Here is a 21116-nt window from a genome sequence, read left to right as displayed (position 1 = left end):
ACAGCACACAGTGCTTCCCTGATGTAGCCAGGCCGAAGTGTCGATGGTGGCCAAGAGTGGTCAGTGGGGCCCTTACCAGGCCATAGCTCCTGCAAACGTGGCACCCTGAAGGACAACGGCACCCTTCATGGCACCCTGAAGGACAATGGTTGAGAGAGAAGACCAGGAAGGTCCCAAGTGAAGGGCTGCCCCAGATTCCACTCCACTCAGGTACTTCACACCCCTGCAATGTGGCACAGCCACAACCCGAGCCACACTAGTTGCTCCCTTCCTAGGTAGGTAGCTTTCCAAAACTCCTTACAAGGGAGGATGGAAAAGGGCCATGAATGCAGGAAGAAAGCCAGGGAGGATAGGGCAGCCGGAGAAGGCCTGAGTGTCCTGGGGAAGCAGTGACACTTGTAAGGATAAGACAGGGCACCCAAGAGAGCCTTCCTGACCTCCCCAGACGAGGTCGGGTACTTTTTTGTCCCCCCTCCCATACTCGGCACTGCCTGCTGTCAACCTGAGTCTGTGACACTGGCCCAGGTGTGCTCAGGGGCAGGGCTCCCTCCTCGCAGAGGTGGGGCCCAGACTGCCTGCCAGGACCCTGAGGAGGTTCGAAGCAGGGCGAGGCCCCATCCCCCATCTGGGCAGCCCCTGCTCCGCATCTTTCCCCGGGCTGGGGCGCCGCCCCTCAGAAGCAACTTCAAAGGACCCGGCTTGAGCTTCCGCAGCCGCAGAGCTGAGGCTCGGGCAGGATCTCGGACGTTGGAGCCTTCAGGGTCCGGGGTCTTGAGAACCTGGTCGGGGTGCCGGGCTGCAGGCGGTCGGGGCTGAGGGGCGGGTCCTCAGAGCCCCCCGAAGTGGGAGGGTCGGGTCAGCCGCGGGGCCAATCCCGGCGCGCAGGGAGCGGGGGCGGGGGCCGGGAGGAGGCGGGGGTGAGGGGGCGGGCGGGCCGGGGGCGGGGCGCGGCGTCCAGGCGGCGGCGGGGACGGCGGCGGCTCCTCAGTGTCCGGCTCAAGCTCCGGCTGCGGCTCCGGCTCGCGATGCCCCACTCGGTGACCCTGCGCGGCCCTTCACCCTGGGGCTTCCGCCTGGTGGGCGGCCGGGACTTCAGCGTACCCCTCACCATCTCGCGGGTGAGTCCAGCGACCACAGGGCGGCGGGGTGGTCCTGAATCTTGAGACCCAGTCCTTGAGGTCCACTCGGGACCCGGATCCCCGACGTCCTGGAGGCTCGGAGGCCAAGCGTTGGCCTCGGTGACACACAGGCTGTAGAGGCGGCTTCCAGGCTGGGCAGCGCCGCCCCAACCTCCTCCCCCTCTCCCTGGGCCTGCCTGCCCTGTCCCTCGGAGGACCCCTCCAAAGAGTTCACAAAGCAGCCTCCCTGCTGGCCTCATTTGGGGGGACTCAACCGCAGGCCATGGAAGGACCAAAGTCATAGGCCAGGGATCGGGACTGGTCAACAGAGGCCCAGAAATGCTGCTTACATTTGAACCCCTCCTGAAGATTTGGGGCAAAATGACTGAGAGACCCCCTTCCCTATCAAGGGTCCCTGCCAGCAGAGCTGTGTGACCCCAGAGAGGTCTGGGGTTCTCTCTGAAACTGAAGAAAGAAAGATCCAGCCAGTTCCCCTCTCTGGTTTTGGTCAGTCTCTCATTCATGACCTCAGTTGTCCTAAGGGGAAGTGACCAGGAATTTTTGGCTTCCAGGGGAAGGGGAAGCCTGTCTGTGCAGTTGTGAGACCCCTTCCCCACAAGACTCACAAGGCCAGGGGTCAGGATAACCTCAGCCCAGTTCCTCAAGTTTCCATGGCCATGCACTGCCCCAGGCTTAGGACAGCGGAGGAAGAGGAGGGGGCACAGCCCTGGGTGGTGGGTAATCCAAGGGGAACAGGGGAGCAGAGGGGAGGACTCGGGCCCTGTTAGGGGGCACCCAAACTGGGAAAGACGGGACTCTGGCCCAGCCTTGGGGTCCTGTATTTGAAGGGCCAGAAGAGGAGACCCAGACTCTGCCCTTGGAGTCCCAGTGAAGGGGACCAAGAAGACAGAACCCTGCCCTTGGAGGCTCCCAGTACGAAGGGAAGAAAGGCAGGGACCTGGGGCCATCCCCTGACCCCACACAGGCTACTTTGGCCTTCGAGACCCTGTGTCACGGGAACTGAGAACACCTTCCCCCACCCTTCCGCCACTTGGGGGCTGGACCAAGCTGGCTGGGCTTTCCGAGATGTCTTTCTAGTTCTTGGGAGGGGTTGGGCACCTGGTGGAGCATGGCATCATGGAATACTGTTTCTGGGGGCCAGGGTGACAGGCAGGCCCAGCTGTCCTGGGAGGATTCCTACATCTGCCCTCACCCCACGGCCACTAGGTCTCTGGGCCTGAGTGAGGTGGGCCTTCAGCGCATCCGGGAGCCTTTCATCTCCCACTTTCCTGAGAGAGCCCTGCGGGGTGTGGGTGTGTGTGTGTGTGAGGGGGCGGGAACACATCTGTGTCTGCCTGTGAACGTCATGCTGTGTGTCCACCCACCGAGGCAGGCTCGTGGGGGCGCTAGGCAGGCCAGCCGGCCAGGCACCCTGGGTGTGAGGCCGCTGACAGGCTCAGCGGCAGCGGCTGACGGCCGCAGGCGGCAGGGAGCAGAGACATCTGTTGCCCACGCGGCTGCCTGCCCGCTGAGGAAAGGCCTCCACAAGTCACAGCGGCAGCAGCAGCGGCCTTGTTTGGAGGCGATCAGGATGCAGGCCGCTGGCAAGCAGACAGGCTGAAAAGAGTTTGCCGGGAAGAACCCCTTCTTTGTCCCCCAAAGTCACACAGCAGCAGCTCAGGCCTGAGGAGCCAGGATGGCTAAGCCTGGATTTGGGTGGGATCTGGGGAGATTTACAGGACTGAGGAGGTACAGGCCACGGCTTGCCCAGCAGGTACCTCAAGGGTAATTCTACAGACACTGATGATATGTGGGAGTGTCCTCACCAGGGGGGTTCAAAACCCAACCCCTCCCATGCTCATGGGGCTTCCCCCACCCAATGGAGGCAGCCACACTCAGACAGAGAGGAGGCTGGCTGTCTGGCAGAGCCGGGACTATGCAACCTCAGCCCACAAAGCCTCGGGGAGCCCCCCCCAAAAAAACACTGTCCAGGGCTCCTTCCTTGCAAACTATAGTGACTGCTGCCTTGGCATCCTAATGGGTGTTGCTACTACCAGGTCCCTAGATGCCCCAAACAAATACCACCAACTGTATGCCCAACTCCCTGGAGGGGCTTTTTGCCTCTAGACTGTGTAGAGTGACACAGGGGCTTGAAAAGTAGCTGCTATAGGTGAGGCCGCTGGTTCATGCCCCAGTCTCCCAGTTGACCTCCCTGCTCCTCTGTCTCTTCCCTTTATCTGTCTATCCTGCATTCAGCATCCAGAAAAATCGGCCTGCATTCAACTCTGTCCTGTGATTTCCCTGTTTAGAATCCTCCCTTTTCCCCAACTGCCCGGGAGAGATGCCAGCTTCTCTCCTGGGCCTACAAGGCCCGCAGGTCTGGTTCCTGTGTTTTTTCTGATTTCGTCTCTTCCATTCTCTGCTCACCAATGATATTTTGGCCACAGAAGCCTGCGTTTACTCTCACTCCAAGATGAGCCATTATACTTGCTGATCCTTCTACTCAAAACACCTCTCTGTTTTGTAGAAATGCACACTGTGGTTAAGAGCAAAGGATTTGGAATCGGTTGGCCTGGGTTGAAATCCTAACTATGCCGGTTATCAGCTGAGCGTCCCGCGCTTCTCTGGGCTTTGGTTTCCTCATCTAGGAAATAGGCTTGCCTTGAGGACTAGTGAAACAATGCATGTAAAGGCAATTGGGAGAGTCACGGTTTCCTGGCCTTGCGCCCTCTCTGACCAGAACTCCCGAGCTAGCAGCTCTGGCAGAGCCCCAGCCACCCCTGCTTTCGAGAACTTCCTCCACCCACAGGGGCCTGAATGCACCCCTTGTACTGGCTGAGTCATCCTGCCACTAGCCACCCCCTGAGGAAGAAGACTCCTCTCCAAAATGGGGAATGGGGCAAAGTACCCCATACCCCAAACCTCTTTCTTCATCTGTAAATAAGGATGAGAACAGCCTCTGTCTCATTAGGTGGTTGAGAGGTTGCCATGAGCTAGTTATGGCTAAAGCACTGAGCCCAGGCCATGCCACAGAGCAGGTATCCATGAAGGAGAGGGGCCTGGCAGGGCCTTGACGGGGGAGTGTGGGATGGTGCCAAGCGGGTGCCTCCCCTGGGAAGACAGACTTCTCTTGGTGCCAGTGTCCAAAAAGGGAATATTAATGGTGGCTGAGGGTATCATGCTCTAGAAGAATATTCCTTGGGGCAGCCTATTTCAGGGCAGGTCAGCTTGGCAGTGCCCATACCAGAACTCCAGCCAAGGAGCTGCCAGCACCTCAGCTTTGTCTACTCACTACAGAGAACTGGCTAAGCGGAGCCTGGCCAGGCTTCCAGGAGCTCCCGCCCCATAGGAACAGTGTCACTGACAGCTCTTGAGCCATAGCTTGACACTAGCAAAGAGGCTGGGAAGAATGAGGGTTCCTAAAATCTCTCTCCATAGGCTGTGCAGGGACCAGAAACAGGGTAAAGGACGTCCTATTGCCTGAATTCCCCCAGGCTGCTTACTCAGGCATCCCATGAGTCTATCCCCAGCCTCATGTGACTCATGTCAAGGGATCAGCATTGAAGGAGGCTCCAGTGTGGACGCTGCTGACCCTCTGGGGTCCACAGTGGCACCAGGGTGGCCTCAGTGCCTGTCCTCCAGAGGAAAGGGAGCTGTGATCCAGGAATGCAGGTTGGCAGCTGGAAGTAGATGGCCCCCAACTTGCCTGGGGAGGTGACAACACAGAATGAGGTGCTAACACTGTTAGGGGAGCTAAGTGGTAAAGGGGGCACACAGGGTACAGTGGGGCCCCAGATGAGAGGCTCCAAGGGGAAATGCCTCTGTGGAGAGCCTAAGACCTGAAGGATGACGTGGTAACTAGGGTTTAGGGGCTCAGAGGAGTGTGTTCCGGGTAGAGGTAACAGCATCTGCAGAAGTGTGGCGGTAAGAGAGAGCTCTCTGCTGCCTGTGAGTAACTCATGTGGTCTGGATAGGGTGTGGGTAGGTGGAGGTAAATATGGAGGGATGGGGATGAGAAGAAACAAGGTCACTAAGGGTTTGAGTGTCAGGTCAAGGGACTTACTATGTGGTCTGGCTGGATGGGGCAATGTAGGCTATATGTCCATGTTTTGTATTAACTGTCTATTTGAGAGCACATATCCCTGCGTGTCCCCTGCATGTCCATGGGCATATATGCAGGCTGCAAGAGTGACATCGTACTTGTTCCAGCCCAGAGGAGTCTCCTGTCTTATGCCATCATATCCTACCAGACCTCCATGAGCTGGAGTTGGGGCCTTTAGCGCAGAGGCTCCAGCCAGGCCATGTGGGAACTCAGTCAGTCTTATGGTATGCCCACCCACAGGTCACACTGGCAGAAGGGCCATACTGGCATGGTTCTGGGGTTGGCAGGGGTCTGCAGCAGAGCCTGCAGCAAGGCCATGTAATGACCAATGCCCAGCCATCTGGCTTGTCCATCCACAGGTCCATGCTGGTAGCAAGGCTGCCCTGGCTGCCCTGTGCCCTGGAGACCTGATCCAGGCCATCAATGGTGAGAGTACAGAGCTCATGACACACCTGGAAGCCCAGAACCGCATCAAGGGCTGCCGTGACCACCTCACACTGTCCGTGAGCAGGTACGCACAGGGCAGACTGAGCCAGAACGGTGGGGGTGAGTTAGGGGAGGGTGCATTCTGGGTCACCAGCACCCTGGGTGAGCAGGGCCTCACACAGCCTTTCTGCTTCTGTTCCCTGGCACCCCAGGCCTGAGGAGCAGCGCTCTCACAGGGGGTTGCAGGCACTGTTTAGAGATGTGAGTGGCTTAAGAAAGGAGGAAGCCCCCATTTAATCTATTGCTGGAACTATGTTGGGGTCTTATGGCAGGGAGTAGACAACCCCAAATCAGGGCTGAAATAAGACCTGGGGTAGCCTCACGCTGGAGGTGTCTGTGGTGTTGATATCTGTCCTTTCCCCACCCATGAGTGACCAGCTTGATGAGCAGTTCAAAAAATTTTATCGACCAACACCTTGTTTAACCATCAAACTGATTTGATACAGTAAAATCTAATATAGGCTCCACTTTACATGTGAGACAACTGAGATTCAGAAAGTTTGGAGGGTGCTTCAAGTCACACAGTGGAACAATGGGGAAGCACGATCTGACTGACCTCAGGGCTCTCGCACTCTCACCAAAGACGCCACTCCCTCTGCTTGACTGCTGACCTGTCAAGCCTTGCTGAGGCTGATGGCAGTTGGCTGGGTCCTGCCTCAGCGGGATCTCCCTCCCCCTGTCTTCCCTGGATCCAGAGAAGTCAGACGTAATTACTCAGCTCTGCCACGTTCCTTGTTAACAGGGACTTTCCACGACCCCCTGTGGATGTATGTAGGCGAATCCTCCCCAAACCACAACGTGGCCAACCAGGCCTTAGAGCCGGTGGGGCAGAGGGTAATCCATTGGCTCAGAGCCGTTAAACATGGTGGGAAGGCTTCTGAAGTAGCCCCATTTGAGTCTGGCTCTGCTCTGGGCTGAAGTCAGGACCTCTGACTCTTCTCCGGGCCGAGTGGGTCCAACTGCAAGTCCAGGGCCTGGTACACTCCACCTGGCTCGCAGTGAGGAGGCCCTGGCCCAGGAGTTCAGCAGAGCTGGCCCTCTTCCAGACTCTGAGGGCTCTTAGGTACACGAGATGACCTCCATGAGCCTGCATTTCCTTCTCCATAAAGCACAATCACATTCATCACCCTCTCTGAGACAGGGGTACAGGCTGGCTGGGGGAAACATCAGCACTGCTCTGCCCACGAGCCACCCAACTTGGCTGGGTTCCTGGGCCCTGACTCACCTCTGGCCTTGACTCTGCTTGGCTGTATAAAGGAAGCCCTGGTAGTAGTGGGGTGAGGGGCAGGGAAGGCTCACAGGGGGCCTGATTCAGGAGGTCCACAGAGGGAATAATGTTCAGGGGAAGGTGGCAGGATGGGGGCAGGGTGGAGGTCCCCCTTCCTTCCTTCCTTCCCTGGTCATTTGTTCCGAGCCAGGCATGGATGGAGCCAGGGGTCCCCTGACCTGTTCCACTCTGGGTGTTTCAGCTCCTAGATGCTGCTGGACATGGAGCCAGGGAGAGCACATTCTCTCCTATCACAGATTCTGGGCTCCAGCCCCAGCTCTGCACTTGAGAACTGTTCTATTCTCCAGCTGGTGACTTAGTATCAGAGCCCTTAGCTTCCTCAACTTCAAACGGAGGATCTGGGATTGAGTGATCATGACATACAAGGTCTGCTCAGTCAGGATGAAAAGCTGGGGTCCTTTCCCGCAGCCCCCTATCCCTAATTCTCACGCATGCAGATTCTGGGGGATCAAGACAAGGACCACCTTGACTTTCCGGGCCAGATCTCTTGTCCTGGGGACTTTCTCACCTACAAGGCCCCTGATCCTGCTCTGTCCTGCCTGTTGTGCCAGCACTTATGCCTGAGGCCCCGACATGGGCCTGGCGAACTGGCTGGAGGGAGCTTCTGTGTGGAGCTCTGCCCAGGCCATCCTCCCTACCTACTCTCTTGTGTACAGAGAGCGCTAATCCTCCACAGACTAATTCCAGTTCATCACAGGATGAAAAGTAAAGTAAAGGCCCAACTTCCCTGCTATGCTTACTTTGTCTGGAACTCAGTCAGATATCCAGCAGTCCAAACTAACCCACAGTGTCTGGGTACGTTCTGTAGGTTCAGGACCTTCCTGGCATCAGCTCCAACCCCAGGGCCTCTGGTCAGATCCCTGTCACCTATTACATGTGACACAAGATGGATTTGCACAGCCCACCCTTTGGGGGACTTAAAGATGGTAGATAGAGCTACCTGCCCAGCCTAAAGTATGGAGATCTGGGGGTGGAATTTGACATACAAATAAGCCTTTCATTCCAATCTGATGCCTTGGGCTACTCTCTTGGCTCTGGGTACTTTGTACCCTCTGATCCTTAGACCTCAAGTTTGTACCTCTCTTCTGGGCAGGACTTCAAGGAAGTATAAGGCCAAAGAGCCACACGAGATGTCCTAGGTTTATCCCGGCAGAGTTCTGAGTATGCCCAGGCCATAGTTAGAGCTGTGAGCTAGGGCAGTAACGGGAGCATGGCTGAGGGTGCTGGAGCCAGATGCCAGTGGGGGTGGGACAGCAGAGCCTTGATGCCACAGGCCTCTGAAAAGCTGTGGAGGAGAGAGGTAGCCTGCAGGGGACCAAGGAATGGGCAGTGGTGGGCAAGAGCAGAGGGACTGTGGACTACAGGTGTGGTCAGATCGTTAAAATCCTCTTCTGAGTGGAGGGAGAGGGGCAGGGTTGAGCTGCTAGCCCAGTGGTGAGACCCCTGAGAAGTCCCAGGAGGCCCTGTGGGGTGGAGTTGGGACATTATTCCCCTTCGATGTAACCAGCCTCACTCACATTCACCTGCCAGTCCAGGGTCCACACACCCTCCTGGCCTGCCTTCTCACAGGACTAGTTGGTGGCAGGACTGGGCCCCAGGCTTGTAGCCTCTCGGCCCCGCCTGCCCCACTGATGGCAGGTTTATGATGTTTTTCTCCCTCCTGAGTGGTGTTTGGCTTTTGGTTTCTATGGCGAAGCAGGAATTTCCTAATGGCCTGTTTCCCATCTGGGCTGGGCAGACATTGGTGATGACTCTGCCGGCGGCTACAGGAGGGGAGGTGCACCCCACAGAGCCTCCATCTCACCTCCCCCCACAGTCCCCGGGTGCCTGACCCGCAGGCTTGGGCAGAGCTGTGGATGGAAGAGAATGAGCAGTGGGCTCCCAGCTGATCAGTGTGTGAGGCCTGGCTTGCCCCACCCCGCCATGAGCTTGGCCCTCTTTGTGTGGAGCTTCCGTAAGCAACAGAGAGGGTGGAAAAGTGGGGAAGCTGCAGGGCTTCCCTCCTAGGAACCAGACCAGAGTGGGAAGGAGCAGCTGGTGGAGAAGGGACACACAGCCTACCCCAGAATCCTGAGCTGTGTCTCCTTGCCATAACGGCTGCCATTCTGGTGCAGGGGAAAGTGCTGGGGTGGTATCCTTACCCATGCAGAGTAACAAGCCTGGTCCAGGGTGGCCCTGGGCCCAGACCCCAACCCTTCTTGGTCCGCGTCCCAGGCATGGTGGGCTAATAAGCAGAGATTTGTGACCATCCTAATTTCTGCCACAGGCCTGAAGGCAGGAGCTGGCCCAGTACCCCAGAGGACAACAAGGCTCAGGCACACAGGATCCACATCGACTCCGAGGCCCAGGTTTGTACATATTCCACTTGGCTGGCCTGGCCTGGCTCAGAGCAAGCCCGGGGCAGAGAGGCTGGGCCTCACCCACAGGTGTAACTGCGGATGTCCTCACCGTAGTTCTCAGGTGCCCACGCCAGAGACTGAAGCAGAAGGCTTCTCTGAGCCCTGTCAATGCCCCTTCAGGTGCTCCCCAGGTGATGAGTATCTGCAGTGGGTTCTGCCGGTACCCCAGGCAGTCCTGGATTCTGAGACAATAGTGCCCGTGATGGGCAGAGACTGGGCCAGGCTTTGGCTCAGGGCTACCACCTACCCAGCTGGGTTTCACTCTGTTGCCCAGTGACGCCAGATCAGGAGGAAGTCACCAGGCTTGGGGGCAGGGTGGGGGACAACCACAGGCTGTGGAGTGACCACAGGCTATGGGGTACTCTTCTGTCTCATCCTAACCTTGGGCACCTACCTGGCCAGAGCCAACCTTAGAATATAAGGCACTGCCCTGCCTATCCAAGACTGAAGTTTTCTCCTGGCCATTCTGCAGTTGCAGCTAGCAGACCTCATGCTGCAGGCCTGTCTGCTCAGTTACCTTTCTGTGTATGACGAGAGTCACAGCTATGGTGCTGTCCTCAAGGAGTGTAAGGTGGGGCCAGGCTGCTTTAGGACCTCATTTTGCCATGGGCCTGAGGAGTAGCCCAGGTGGCAAGGCTGAGGTATCCAGAGTGGACTTGACATCGCTGGGGCCACAGAGTTTAAACAAGGTGGAGACTCGACTGGTCTGTGATGGATCCAGAACTTGGGACCTAGCATGTGGGACTATCTGTCTCTCCATGGCGGTTTTGCTGTATGTACCAGAGGGAAGGGTGTGGCCTCGCCCTCACCATCTATCCCAGTCCCCATCTTTCTCTGATGTTTGTTCCCAATCTTGCTTTTACTGGCATCCCTGAGGCGAGATATATACCATATGCAGGAAGTGCCCATTCTGGAAGGGGAGAAGCACCTAGCAGTTCCGGGATGGCAGAAGCCAGGGGTCGAAGGAGTCCAGAGAGGTATAAAACTCAATCAAGGGATCAGAGAGGACTGGAGGAGGTCATCCAAGCCATGACCTGAGGGTCTGGGAAGAATAAGGCAAGCAAAAGGGCTTGGAGAGAAGTGTGCCACATACAAAGTGAAGCACATACAGAGGCTCAGAGGTGAGATTGTGCACCAGAGGTTCAGAGAAAAGTCCCAGGGGTGGCTGGGGGCAAAGGGGAGGGCTGAGGGCTCTCAGTTTCCTCTGCCCCGGACCTCAGCTGTTCTTGCAGAGATCTGTGGCCACACCCGCGTCTCAGGAGCTTGCACCTGGTAGTCCCATGGACCCATGGGGACAAGGGGTGGGAGACACAGACAAGTCAGCCAGGCCTGATGTGGGGCTGAACAATGGGGACAGCGTGGTGCAGGCCCCCAGCTCATGTGTGAGCCCGGCACTCACGTGTAAGTGCCAGGCTTTGCAATGTGAAGCTCAGGTCTGCTGAGTCCTCAGGGAGAGGCTCTGGGCCAGGGGCGCTGGGGTCTGGAGGGCAGTTGCCCCTGCCCCCACACTTCCCCTCACTGACCTCCTCAAGGGCCAGGCTGCTGTTGGCTGAGGCTGGAAGCAGAGGGATTTTCCAGGAGCAGCAGGGCAACCCCTTAGCTGCTGCCCCCATTTTGTACTTAAAAGGTCATGAGCTCTGTGGGTGGCGACAGAAACATCCCCACCCAGCCCCTGCCCGGTCGTGTCCTCAGTAACACAGACACAGGGCCCATTGTCCCCAGACTGCTCCCACCCTCTGCCTGCAGGGGAGACGGGGGTGGGCCCAGCTGGAGCCATCACAGGAGGGGAAAACCACAGCTGGCCCTCAGACCAGCACAAGGTACCCTGGCACTCACCAACTGGGGTTTCAGGCCCTCCTTCCATATAGGGTCATAGAAGACTTCTCTCAGGCCTCACATGGGAACACAGCCCAGAGTGAAGGAAGGATGGTGATCAGGAAAGGTTTCCCAGACAGGGTGGCATTTGAGCTGAGAACCAGGTGATGGTTTAAGGCAAGCCAGGTGCAGCAGGCAGTGCAGGACTCAGCCTGTCCTCTCCAGACAAGCAGAGAGCCGAAGCTCAGCCTCTGGGAGGTACCACCCGCTCACATGGATTTAGTGCTCACCTCTGTCCCAGTTGGGTGTCCCAGATTCTGACCACAGGCACGTGGGAGCTGTTGAGCAAGCCCATGGTTACCCCCATGCTGTGGAGTGACACATCGAGGCTTCAACAACTAAATCAGCAGCTGGCAGGGACTCCGGCCCCGACAGCACACGGGCACATCATGGAAAGGGGGAGTTCAGGAGTTGGGGCTCAGGAATGCTCATGAAAGCCATTCATCCAATGATGGATGCATGCCAGGCACTACGCTCAGCGCTTTATATGCAAAGGTCTCATTTTATACCCACCAGGAACTTATGATATAGAAACCATCGTGCTCCCCTTTCACAGGTGAGGAAACTGAGGTTCACAGAGGTAATATAACTGGCTCAGTGAGTGAGTGAGAAAGTTGGGACTCAAACCAACACTGAGGTCATCACGTGTGTCTTAACCGCTGAGAGGCTGCTGCATGGGTGGCCATGGGAGGGGCAGGGGCTCTGATGACCCTGCAGTAAACCCCCACACCCTGCTGGGCAGGGGTAAGTGGAGGGCCTTCTTCCTCTAGGTCCTTCCAGCCCTGCATCCTGTTGAAGCCTCCTTTGTATGGGGCCCAGCCCTGCCCCCACAGTCCATGGCCCATCTGGTCCCCATTAGAAGCCAAGCCAGCCCCGGCCTGCCTGCCCTGCAGACACACGTGGGAGAGTGCTCAGGTTTCTCAGGGGCTTTTCTTGGACCCAGTGGGGTAAAGGTTTTTCTGCTGCTGTTGCCTCATTGATGGGGGCCCACCTGGGCAGCAAGAGACCCTCTCCTTTGTCTTTTAGGGTGGGAGAAGCTGGGACTCCAACCCTACCCAGTCATTCAGCTGCTAGTTCACCCATTCCTCTTGCTCCTGCCCAGCTCAAAGCCTGTAGAAAGCAGCAGCTTGGGCAAAGCCCTGCAGGCTCAACTGTGCCCCAGCTGGAGGCTGCCCGAGTCCTAGGCTTGCTCTTTCCCCCGGTGGTAGGCCACCTCTTCTCCCACCTGACAGCCCTGTTCACACTGTAGAGTGGAGGGACAATTTATATGTCTCCTCCCAGACTGAGGCTGAGGACACCTTCACAGCCTGGGCTCTTGGGCCCTACCCTAAAGTCAGGGTGCTCTGGCCACCAACTGTGTCCCTGTCAATGGATAGGGACATGGTCATCCCCAGCATGACCAGCTCTGGCTCCAAGTACACATAACTCTGTGTGATTAGGTGTATGTAGGTGGACTGGCTGATCCATGTATGTTGCCTTCCTGCATGGGTATGTCTGTAAAGGTATTGTGAGAGTGTGCATGCCTGTTGTCATACTGCTGAGGACAGGCCTGTGTGCCTACAAACTAGAGGCAACACAGCCCTGAGCACTGCAGGGACAAAGGTCCCCAGTCCCCATTCAGACCTGCACCTGCAAAGAAACTTCCCTCTTCTCTTGGGTTGAGGAGGCATATTCAGGGCATCCCTCCCCTAGATGACTCTGTCATGGGCATCAGGCTGGCTGTGGGGTCGTGGGATGGGGAGCTTTGAGCCCTGGCCTGCTTTCTGCCCCTCATCTGCTCTATCTATGGAAGGCCACCCATTGTTTGCCTGGGAAGCAGGAAGTGGGGGTGAAAATACAGGCCTAGAGGGGTTTGACCTCACAATGGTACCTTTTCTTAAAGAAAAAAAAATTTATTTATTTGGCTGCACTGGGTCTTAGCTGCAGCATGAGGGATCTTTGAGCTTTGTTATCATTGCTTGCTGGATTTTTAGTTGTAGCAATCAAACCCTTGGTTGTGGTATGTGGGGTAACGTTCCCTGACCAGGGATCAAATCTGGGCCCCCTGCATTGGGACCCCAGAGTCTTAGCCACTGGACCACCAGGGAAGTACCACAATGGTACCTTTAAACCTCCTGCTCCTGCCGAAGGGTCCTGGGACACAATGATCGATGACCCTTCCTGGCTGTAGAACGGGAGTTCCTGTTTTGCATTCCCAGCCATGGGCCCATCTAGTACCCAGCGCGGTTCTGACAGGTAAAAAATACCTGGCACCAGGACCACCTTCGCAAGGAAGCCACACACTGTGCAACAGACACGCTGGCCTTAAAAGGCTTCTTGGGATGGTCCTGCCCAAACACCACCCACATGGGCACTGGGAGTCAGAACCACCACAGGGCTCATGAGCCAAGGTTGAGTCTCAAGGATTCAGGGCTTTTGTGTCTGACTTTCCATAAGCATTTCTCATTTCTTCAGGGGTTGAACCAGGCCCAAGGCTCAGCCTTTCCTCCACAGACCTGTTCCCTGACTAGACACCATAGCCCAGAGATGCCTGAGCAAGAGTAGCCAGCCAACACCCAAGAAGGCTTGGCGTAGCTGGGCATAGGTGGGTGTACCACAGAGGGTCTCCCAGTGCCTCCGTTTTCTCTCTCTCCTAGGATGGCAGTCCACTGACAAGCAGGCGGCCCTCAGCCACCGGCCTTGGGCCAGAAGACGGCAGGCCAGGCTTGGGATCTCCTTACGGGCAGTCACCTCGCCTCCCAGTCCCTCACAATGGCAGCAACAGTGAGGCTACTTTACTGGCCCAGATGGGTGCCCTGCACGTGTCTCCACCCCACAGGTAGTACAGAGGCAGGACTTTTGATGCCCTACCCAGTTCCCATCTTAATTCCTGATCCCTCAAAATCTCACACCAGGTCCCATCTTGACCCTTAAACTTGGGTCTCAGCTGGTTGCATTCTGACTCATGAAACCTCACCAGAACCCTGAACTGGCAGGGGGAAGGCTAATACTGCAACCCTGTCCCTTCGTGCATCTCTTTCGTCCAGCACTGACCCAGCCAGAGGCCTTCCGAGAAGTCGCGACTGCGGAGTCGACCTGGGCTCAGAGGTGTACAGGATGCTTCGGGAGCCAGCCGAGCCTGCAGCTGCGGAGCCCAAGCAGTCAGGCTCCTTCCGCTATTTGCAGGGCATGCTGGAGGCGGGCGAGGGCGGTAGGACTCTTTTCTTTACCCCACCTGCCTTCCCACTCCTTGAAGTAGCAAACTCCGCCCTCCGAACCTGTCCCATCCGGGCTTTCGCGACCCAACATCTTGCTTCCCAGCCATTAGCCCCTCCCACGTGTCCCGCCTGACTTAGCGACTGAACAACAACACGTGTTCTCTGCGCCTCCTCACACCCCTCGCTGCACCGGGGCTTTCTGATTACCACTCCACTTGTATCGCAGCTCCTCCTTTCACGCCCTTCTAACCCCCTCCCCAATCTCTGTGCGGGTGGCTCCGGAAGTAGGGCGCAGCCCCGCACTCCGCAGAAGTGAAGTTTCCCGCTTTTTCTGACCTCCGCAATGGGCTCTTGCAAATCGCTCTCTGTCTTTCAGGGGAACGGCCCGGGCCTGGCGGTCCTCGGAACCTCAAGCCCACGGCCAGCAAGCTAGGCGCTCCGCTGAGTGGCCTGCAGGGGCTGCCCGAATGCACGCGCTGCGGCCACGGCATCGTGTGAGTACCTCCCCTGCCTTCCCCACCTGCCCCCAGGGTCCTCCGTCGGAGGCCCTGAGTAAGGCCGTGCTTTACGGAGCTGTCAGCCCCTGACGCCGTCCTCTCCGATCACCCACTAGGGGCACTATCGTCAAGGCGCGGGACAAACTCTACCACCCCGAGTGCTTCATGTGCAGCGACTGCGGCCTGAACCTCAAACAGCGCGGTTACTTCTTTCTGGACGAGCGGCTCTACTGCGAGAGCCACGCCAAGGCGCGCGTCAAGCCTCCCGAGGGCTACGACGTGGTGGCGGTGTACCCTAATGCCAAGGTGGAACTCGTCTGAGCCGCTCCCAGAACGTCGCATCCCCGCCTCTGCTGCCTTTAACGTTCCCGCGTGGTCCGTGTAAATATGTGTTTGCGCCCTGGCTCTCTAATAAACTTCCTCCGCTCCGCCTGCGCTGTATCGGTGCCCTGGCCTGCCTCCTTCCAACACAGGCTCTGGCTCCAGAGTGCTGAACTGGTTCAGATGCCAAGCATTTTCTCAGGCACTAGGTATAACGGTGAGCAAGATATATACTGTGCTGTCTGGCTCAGATGGTAGAGAATCTGCCTGCAATGCAGGAGACGTGGGTTCGATCCCTGGGTTGGAAAGCTCCCCTGGAGAAGGAAATGGCAACCCACTCCAGTACAGTTGCCTGGAGAATCCCATGGACAGAGGAGGCTGGCGGGCTGCAGTCCATGGGGTAGCAAAGAGTCGGACGTCACTAAGCACCTTAGTATACCTGTCCTTAAGGAAGCCACAGCCTGGGTGGATGGCAGACGTGAATCATAGGCGCAAGTCTATTAATAGGGAGGGGAGGTCTGAGGTGCTTAGTAAGGGGACATCACTCCAAAAAGGTTTGATCTGGATGGAGTCAAGGAAGGTGTCAGCTGGGAACTAAGGGATGAGGGAGGGAAGAGCTTTTCAGGGTGAGGAACTGTGTGTGCAAAGGAATGTTAAAAGCGAGCACAGGCAGGAAAAGCCCCGTGTGGGCACCACCAGGAGCGCGGGCGGCCCCTAGCAGCCGCAGAAGGGACTACACCGCGGGGATATGCCGGGAGCTCACCGGTTTGGCTGCGGGCGGTATCTGCCTCCCGGCCAGCTCAGCATTCTCTCTTCCGGGTCTGCCCCCCACCCCCGCGCCACCACCTCCCGGCCCCGTCGCTGTATTAGTTCCTTTCCTTCTCCTTCCCCCGCCCCTCTGCCCACCAGAGGGCGCGCGGAGTGAGTGAGTAAGTGAATAAGCGTGTGCGTTTGTGTGTATGAGAGAGGAAGATTTTAGAAAAGAACACTCGCCTCCAAAGTCGAGAGAAAACGCCACTCTTCCTCGGAGGCCCGGCGGTGACAGCGTGGTAGGGCGGCCCTGAGCCTTTCCCTGCTCCGTTGCACAGTCCGGTACAGACTCGCACTTTTAAAAAATATGAGTGGTAGCAGAGTTGATGAATCCTGGCTATTCACACACGATGATGACGCGTCCTGGACTCCGGGTCACGTGGGTTAGCCCTCTTGTTAAGTTACTCAGGACAGGAAGCAGCGTTGTTTATTTAGTGAGCCCCGAGTAGTGTACGTTTGTGCTGTTTTCAATTTTGTACTATCACAAACCAACCACAAAAGACTGCTATCAGTTCACACTCTCACCATCAGCATACGACAGTACTCATTTCCTCATGCTCCTGCCAACTCGGGGTATTACCAGGTTTTTGTTTTTATTTTTGCCAATCTGATAATAAAATGAGATATGTAGTTGCTTTAATTTGCATTTTTCTGATTACCCCTGGTGGCTCAGATGATAAAGCCTCTGTCTACAATGCGGGAGACCTGGGTTGGATCCCTGGGTCAGGAAGATTCCCTGGAGAAAGAAATGGCAACCCACTCCAGTACTCTTGTCTAGAAAATCCCATGGACAGAGGAGCCTAGTGCAGGCTACTGTCCATGGGGTTGCAAAGAGTCGGACACGACTGAGCGACTTCACTTTCTTCTGATTACCAGGGATGAGCATTCATTCAACAAATATTTGTTGTGTTTGCTAGTGAGTGCTGAGTGAAGAGGAAACAGAATGGTCTTCTCCTTCCAAGAATTCCTCTAAACCCTTCACTCATTTTTCCGAGGTTTAACTGCTTAATGATAGATAAGAACTTTTTATATTTTTGCAAGAATCATTGTTACTGGACTCTATTCCACTGAACTGTTTTCTTGTTATTGAGACAGTATCATATTGATTTAATTATTACTTTTTAAAGAGGTTAATGTGCCAATCTCTCCTCCTTGTTCTTCATTTACAAACATGCCAAGATTATTCTCGTACATTTCCATTTGTCCAGCAATTTAGACTCAATATCAGGTTCTGGAAAAACAGACAACAAACCTCTCTGAACTGTGACTGGGGTTGCCCTGAATCTACAGACTCAGGTAAGAACTGGCTACAGTCCTTTCCTCCCAGAGAAAGCTGTGATCTCTGCTTATTCTGCATTTTTTCAGGTTGGTGAAATAAAAATTCAGATCTTAAGGCAAGACCAAAAAAAAGTAAAATATAGAACTTTCTCTGCCCTTTGGCCTCCTCCTTTCCCTCAAGTGTGTATTGTGCTGCTGCCAGGTGGTTAAACAGACCTCCACACTGGCAGAAGTGCCTGCTCAACCATAAAGATCCGTTTTTCTCCAGGTACCAGCCATGTAATTCCTTAGAAAGTAACATTCCTTTCTCAACCTTCTAAGGGTTCATGCTGACCCACCACCACTTGCCTTGTGTGTGCAAATATATTTGGGGAACTTTATATGCAATGCCAATATATAATTTCCCTTAAAGATAGCGACCAGTGCAGAATAGACTGGTCAGACCACCTGGGTAAATACTGTGCCACAACCTAATAGACATTCTTAGCTTAAATACTTAACTTATGAGCTTATTAAGTTACTAGATATATATCTTATATTCTGCTTATTTTACCTGATTATTGTTTCTTGCATTATCAAATGTGTGACTGAGCCTCAGATAAAATCAATGATGATTAGGCAACTTGAAATGACTGACCAAATATATAGTTCCATAAGATTCATGATAATGCTAGTATAACTAGATACGTGAATAAGCAACAAGAGGAAACAACTTCCTGGACCAAAACAGGCTAGTGAGATATGCGGTCCAAAGGCTTTGGGTTACTGTTAATAGGGCCTAGTCCAGTAATAGCACACTGAATGGCCCATCAGTGAAATCTCCGACTGACCTGGGAATGAACATTCCTAGTGCCCTGAGACAAATTGGTCATGAAATGTACCCCCACCTCAAACCTTGGTTGAAATTAAGACCAAAAGGGATTGTAAAATCAAAAATGTTGCCATTCTACAAAAATGAAGTCAGTAGCCACTGCAGTCACTGACTTAAAACAGACCCTGAAAAGAAGGGGAAGATCAGGATGAGGCAAGGCACTCTGTGTTTTGGAAAAAGTGGCAGAAAAGGCCTTCAGATTTCAGGAGAAAATTTTTATGAACTTGGATTCTTGCATCTTCCCATACTAAGAAAAAGCACTAAAACCATTAACTAAGATGTCTGCTGCTCATGACTAGCAGAAACCTTCTCCTGAGATGTGAGCTGGATTGCTGGTAGCCCCTTAACGAAAATCACACGTATACTGCCCTCCCCACCTTTCCTTGTTGAATGGTCCTCATAGTGCTCTCAGACTGTCTCTTGGGGATAACTCAGTTTAACTCAAATAAAATCTTTCATTTCTTTCTTAGGTTGACTAATTTTTTTTTCCATTCCCCAGAGTGCTGTATAGTACTTTTGTATGTTTTCATTTCCATTTTCTTCTCATAGATTTTGTGTTCCTGCTTTACTTTGTTTTCAAGAATTCCTTCTAAGGCTCCTTCCACATACCCCGCCCCTCCCTCAAGGAGCACAGTCCAGGGCAGTAGGCAAGTGTTCCCTTGAGAAGTGAACTCCCCACCACCCCTTGGGCCACACCCAGTAGGGTGGGGGCAGTGAGGAGTCTGCAGTTCCCTCCCCACCCGTCTCATCTGCAGACCAGGTCCCAACAGCACCAGGCTGAGCAGTGGCCGACATGCATCCCCAGCCAGGTAAGTCATCCGTCTCAGGAGCCCCTGTCACAGGCCCCCCACACCTCTCCCAGACTCAAACTTGTAGAGACCTGGCTCCTCACTCCCAGAAGCTGCCCTTGCTCACCTTAATCCCACAGTCACCACCACCCCACACATGGCCTACCCAACCAAATTGAGGGGTTCTTGAGTTGCCTGTGTACCAACAGCCCCTCATGATCAAATAGGGCTGCAACAACTATTGCTAGAACTCTGTTCACCAGTGCCAAATGGAAATTTGGAAACAGAGTTCTGGATAAAGTAGGGAAGAGTAACTTTTATTGCTTTGCCAGACAAAGGCTAATGAATGCCCTCAAGACTGTGTGACCCACCCTGGAGGAGGTAGTGAGGCGTTTAATAGTGTTCAAGGGGCAGGGTGTGATCAGCTCGTGAATAGTTCTCTGATGGCTTGACATTAAGTTGAAGTTTCAAGTATCATCAACCTTCTGGTTTCAACCAATGTAGGGTCTCTGTTCTTGGGATCAGTGGTTTTCATCTGGTGGGGGGTCTGCTTCCTGGTAAAAATCCTAGAAGTGTGTGTCAGGCCTGTATCTGTATCTTTCAGGGAGCTAGGCCTTTGGAGATTCTGCCGTGTGGCAGATTTATAATCTAATTGTTACCAGTTCCCCAGCCCAACAGCCATTCTTTGTTTCTACAGCTTCACATTTCCCAATCATTAACTTGTGAGTCAGCCTTTTACTCCAAAAGACAAGGGCAGCGGGACCTGTACATTGTTTTTCACAAGCAGATCAGCCCTTGCTGAGGTAGGCATTCTGGTGAGGGCTAGGGGGACAAGAGCCAAGGGGAGTGGCACCCAGAGCTGCCAGTCTTCCCTGTGAGGCCCAGGCTCTGTTCATTCCCCCAACTACCAGGCAGGGTCCCTGTGGAACAGGATCTCTGAGACCCAGGGTCCCAGTCCTGAGACAGAGCAGCTGAGTCTCCAGGAAGAGACACAGAGCCAGGATCTGCAGTTCAGAGTGCCCAGCCCACCAACCCCGCCAGACCGACCTCTCATTATTATCCCCAAAACTGCCCCTCTTCAGGTCTTCACCTCAGGAGCCTTCAAATCAGAGACTTGGACATCATCCTTGACATCTCCCCAGCCATCCCATCCCACCCATCACTGTGTCTGGGGTTCTGCCTCCTAAGTATTTCTGGGGTCTGTTTCAGGACTCCTGGAGGATTCTCTCACTCTCTTGCTTCATGGACCTCCTTCCCTGGCCAAGGGCATGGAACTAGGGCCCTCAGGATGGAGCCCATGACCGATCAATTACTGGCCTACCAGTTAAGGCTTCTCAGACTTCAGGTTGCTGACCAACTGCCTGTTTTTACTTTCTCTGCTACACAGGATGGGAGAAGGCAATGGCACCCCATTCCAGTACTCCTGCCTGGAAAATCCCATGGACGGAGGAGCCTGGTAGGCTGCAGTCCAAGGGGTCCTTAAGGATTGGACACGACTGAGCAACTTCACTTTCACTTTTCACTTTCATGCATTGGAGAAGGAAATGGCAACCCACTCCAGTGTTCTTGCCTGGAGAATCCCAGGGACGGGGAAGCCTGGTGGGCTGCCGTCTATGGGGTCACACAGAGTCGGACATGACTGAAGTGACTTAGCAGCAGCAGCAGCAGCCACACAAGACAGTTCACCATTCTCTGAGCAATCCTGCCTTTTCATACCCTCAAACATTTTCTCAAGCTCAAAATGCCTTTACTCTTTCTTCTTCATTCAGGAAACTGCTAATCACTTTTGACGGCCCAGATCCACTCTTTCCTCCCAGAGTAGAGCGTTGGCTAGCCCATCCCCGGGCAAAGTCAGTAGTAGCTCCCAACCACATGCCCTTCCTCCATCCTACCCCTTCCATTCCTTTCGGGTGCTTCTGGCACAACCTGTTGTCTCCTCAGTCAGAGCCTGGCCCATACCTCTCTCCATAGCCCAGATTCCACCCAGGCATGGAGAGGTGCAGGAGCCCTGGGGCCAGCACCTGCCCTCTCTCTCACACACACATACCCTGGGCCTCCCTGCCTCTTACCTCCTTCCTCCTCACCT

General features: G+C 55.0%; 2 protein-coding genes across 3 annotated transcripts in view; one reads left to right on the top strand and one right to left on the bottom strand.

Annotated features, from left to right (window-relative positions):
- Positions 1 to 16435, bottom strand: part of P4HA2 (prolyl 4-hydroxylase subunit alpha 2) — a 70994-nt gene extending 54559 nt beyond the window's left edge. Inside the window, exon 1 of the mRNA XM_061422848.1 lies at positions 16277 to 16435. The gene's annotated coding sequence lies outside the window, so the exon portion shown is untranslated. The remainder of the gene's footprint in view (positions 1 to 16276) is intronic.
- Positions 949 to 15403, top strand: PDLIM4 (PDZ and LIM domain 4). Of its 2 annotated transcripts, XM_061422851.1 has the most exons (7): positions 949 to 1118; positions 5580 to 5731; positions 9261 to 9342; positions 13905 to 14086; positions 14295 to 14458; positions 14842 to 14959; positions 15079 to 15403. In XM_061422851.1, exons 1-7 carry the CDS (start codon positions 1026 to 1028, stop codon positions 15281 to 15283), a joined length of 996 nt encoding a protein of 331 aa, XP_061278835.1. In that variant the 5' UTR covers positions 949 to 1025; the 3' UTR covers positions 15284 to 15403. The 2 variants fall into 2 exon arrangements, with proteins under 2 accessions (XP_061278835.1, XP_061278836.1); XM_061422852.1 differs by lacking the exon at positions 14842 to 14959 and having other exon boundaries at positions 955 to 1118; positions 15079 to 15149.
- Positions 16436 to 21116: the final 4681 nt, after the last annotated feature.

The sequence above is a fragment of the Bos javanicus genome, chromosome 7 (genome assembly GCF_032452875.1).
Source record: "Bos javanicus breed banteng chromosome 7, ARS-OSU_banteng_1.0, whole genome shotgun sequence".
NCBI lineage: Eukaryota > Metazoa > Chordata > Mammalia > Artiodactyla > Bovidae > Bos > Bos javanicus.
This window is presented reverse-complemented; position numbering and strand designations above follow the sequence as displayed.

Bases quoted from the DNA above. Each gene is read 5' to 3' on its own strand.
- PDLIM4 (XM_061422851.1), top strand. From the start codon at position 1,026: ATGCCCCACTCGGTGACCCTGCGCGGCCCTTCACCCTGGGGCTTCCGC. The intron at 5,732-9,260 runs GTACGCACAGGG...TTTCTGCCACAG, and splicing joins CTCACACTGTCCGTGAGCAG to GCCTGAAGGCAGGAGCTGGC. The intron at 9,343-13,904 runs GTTTGTACATAT...TCTCTCTCCTAG, and splicing joins ACATCGACTCCGAGGCCCAG to GATGGCAGTCCACTGACAAG.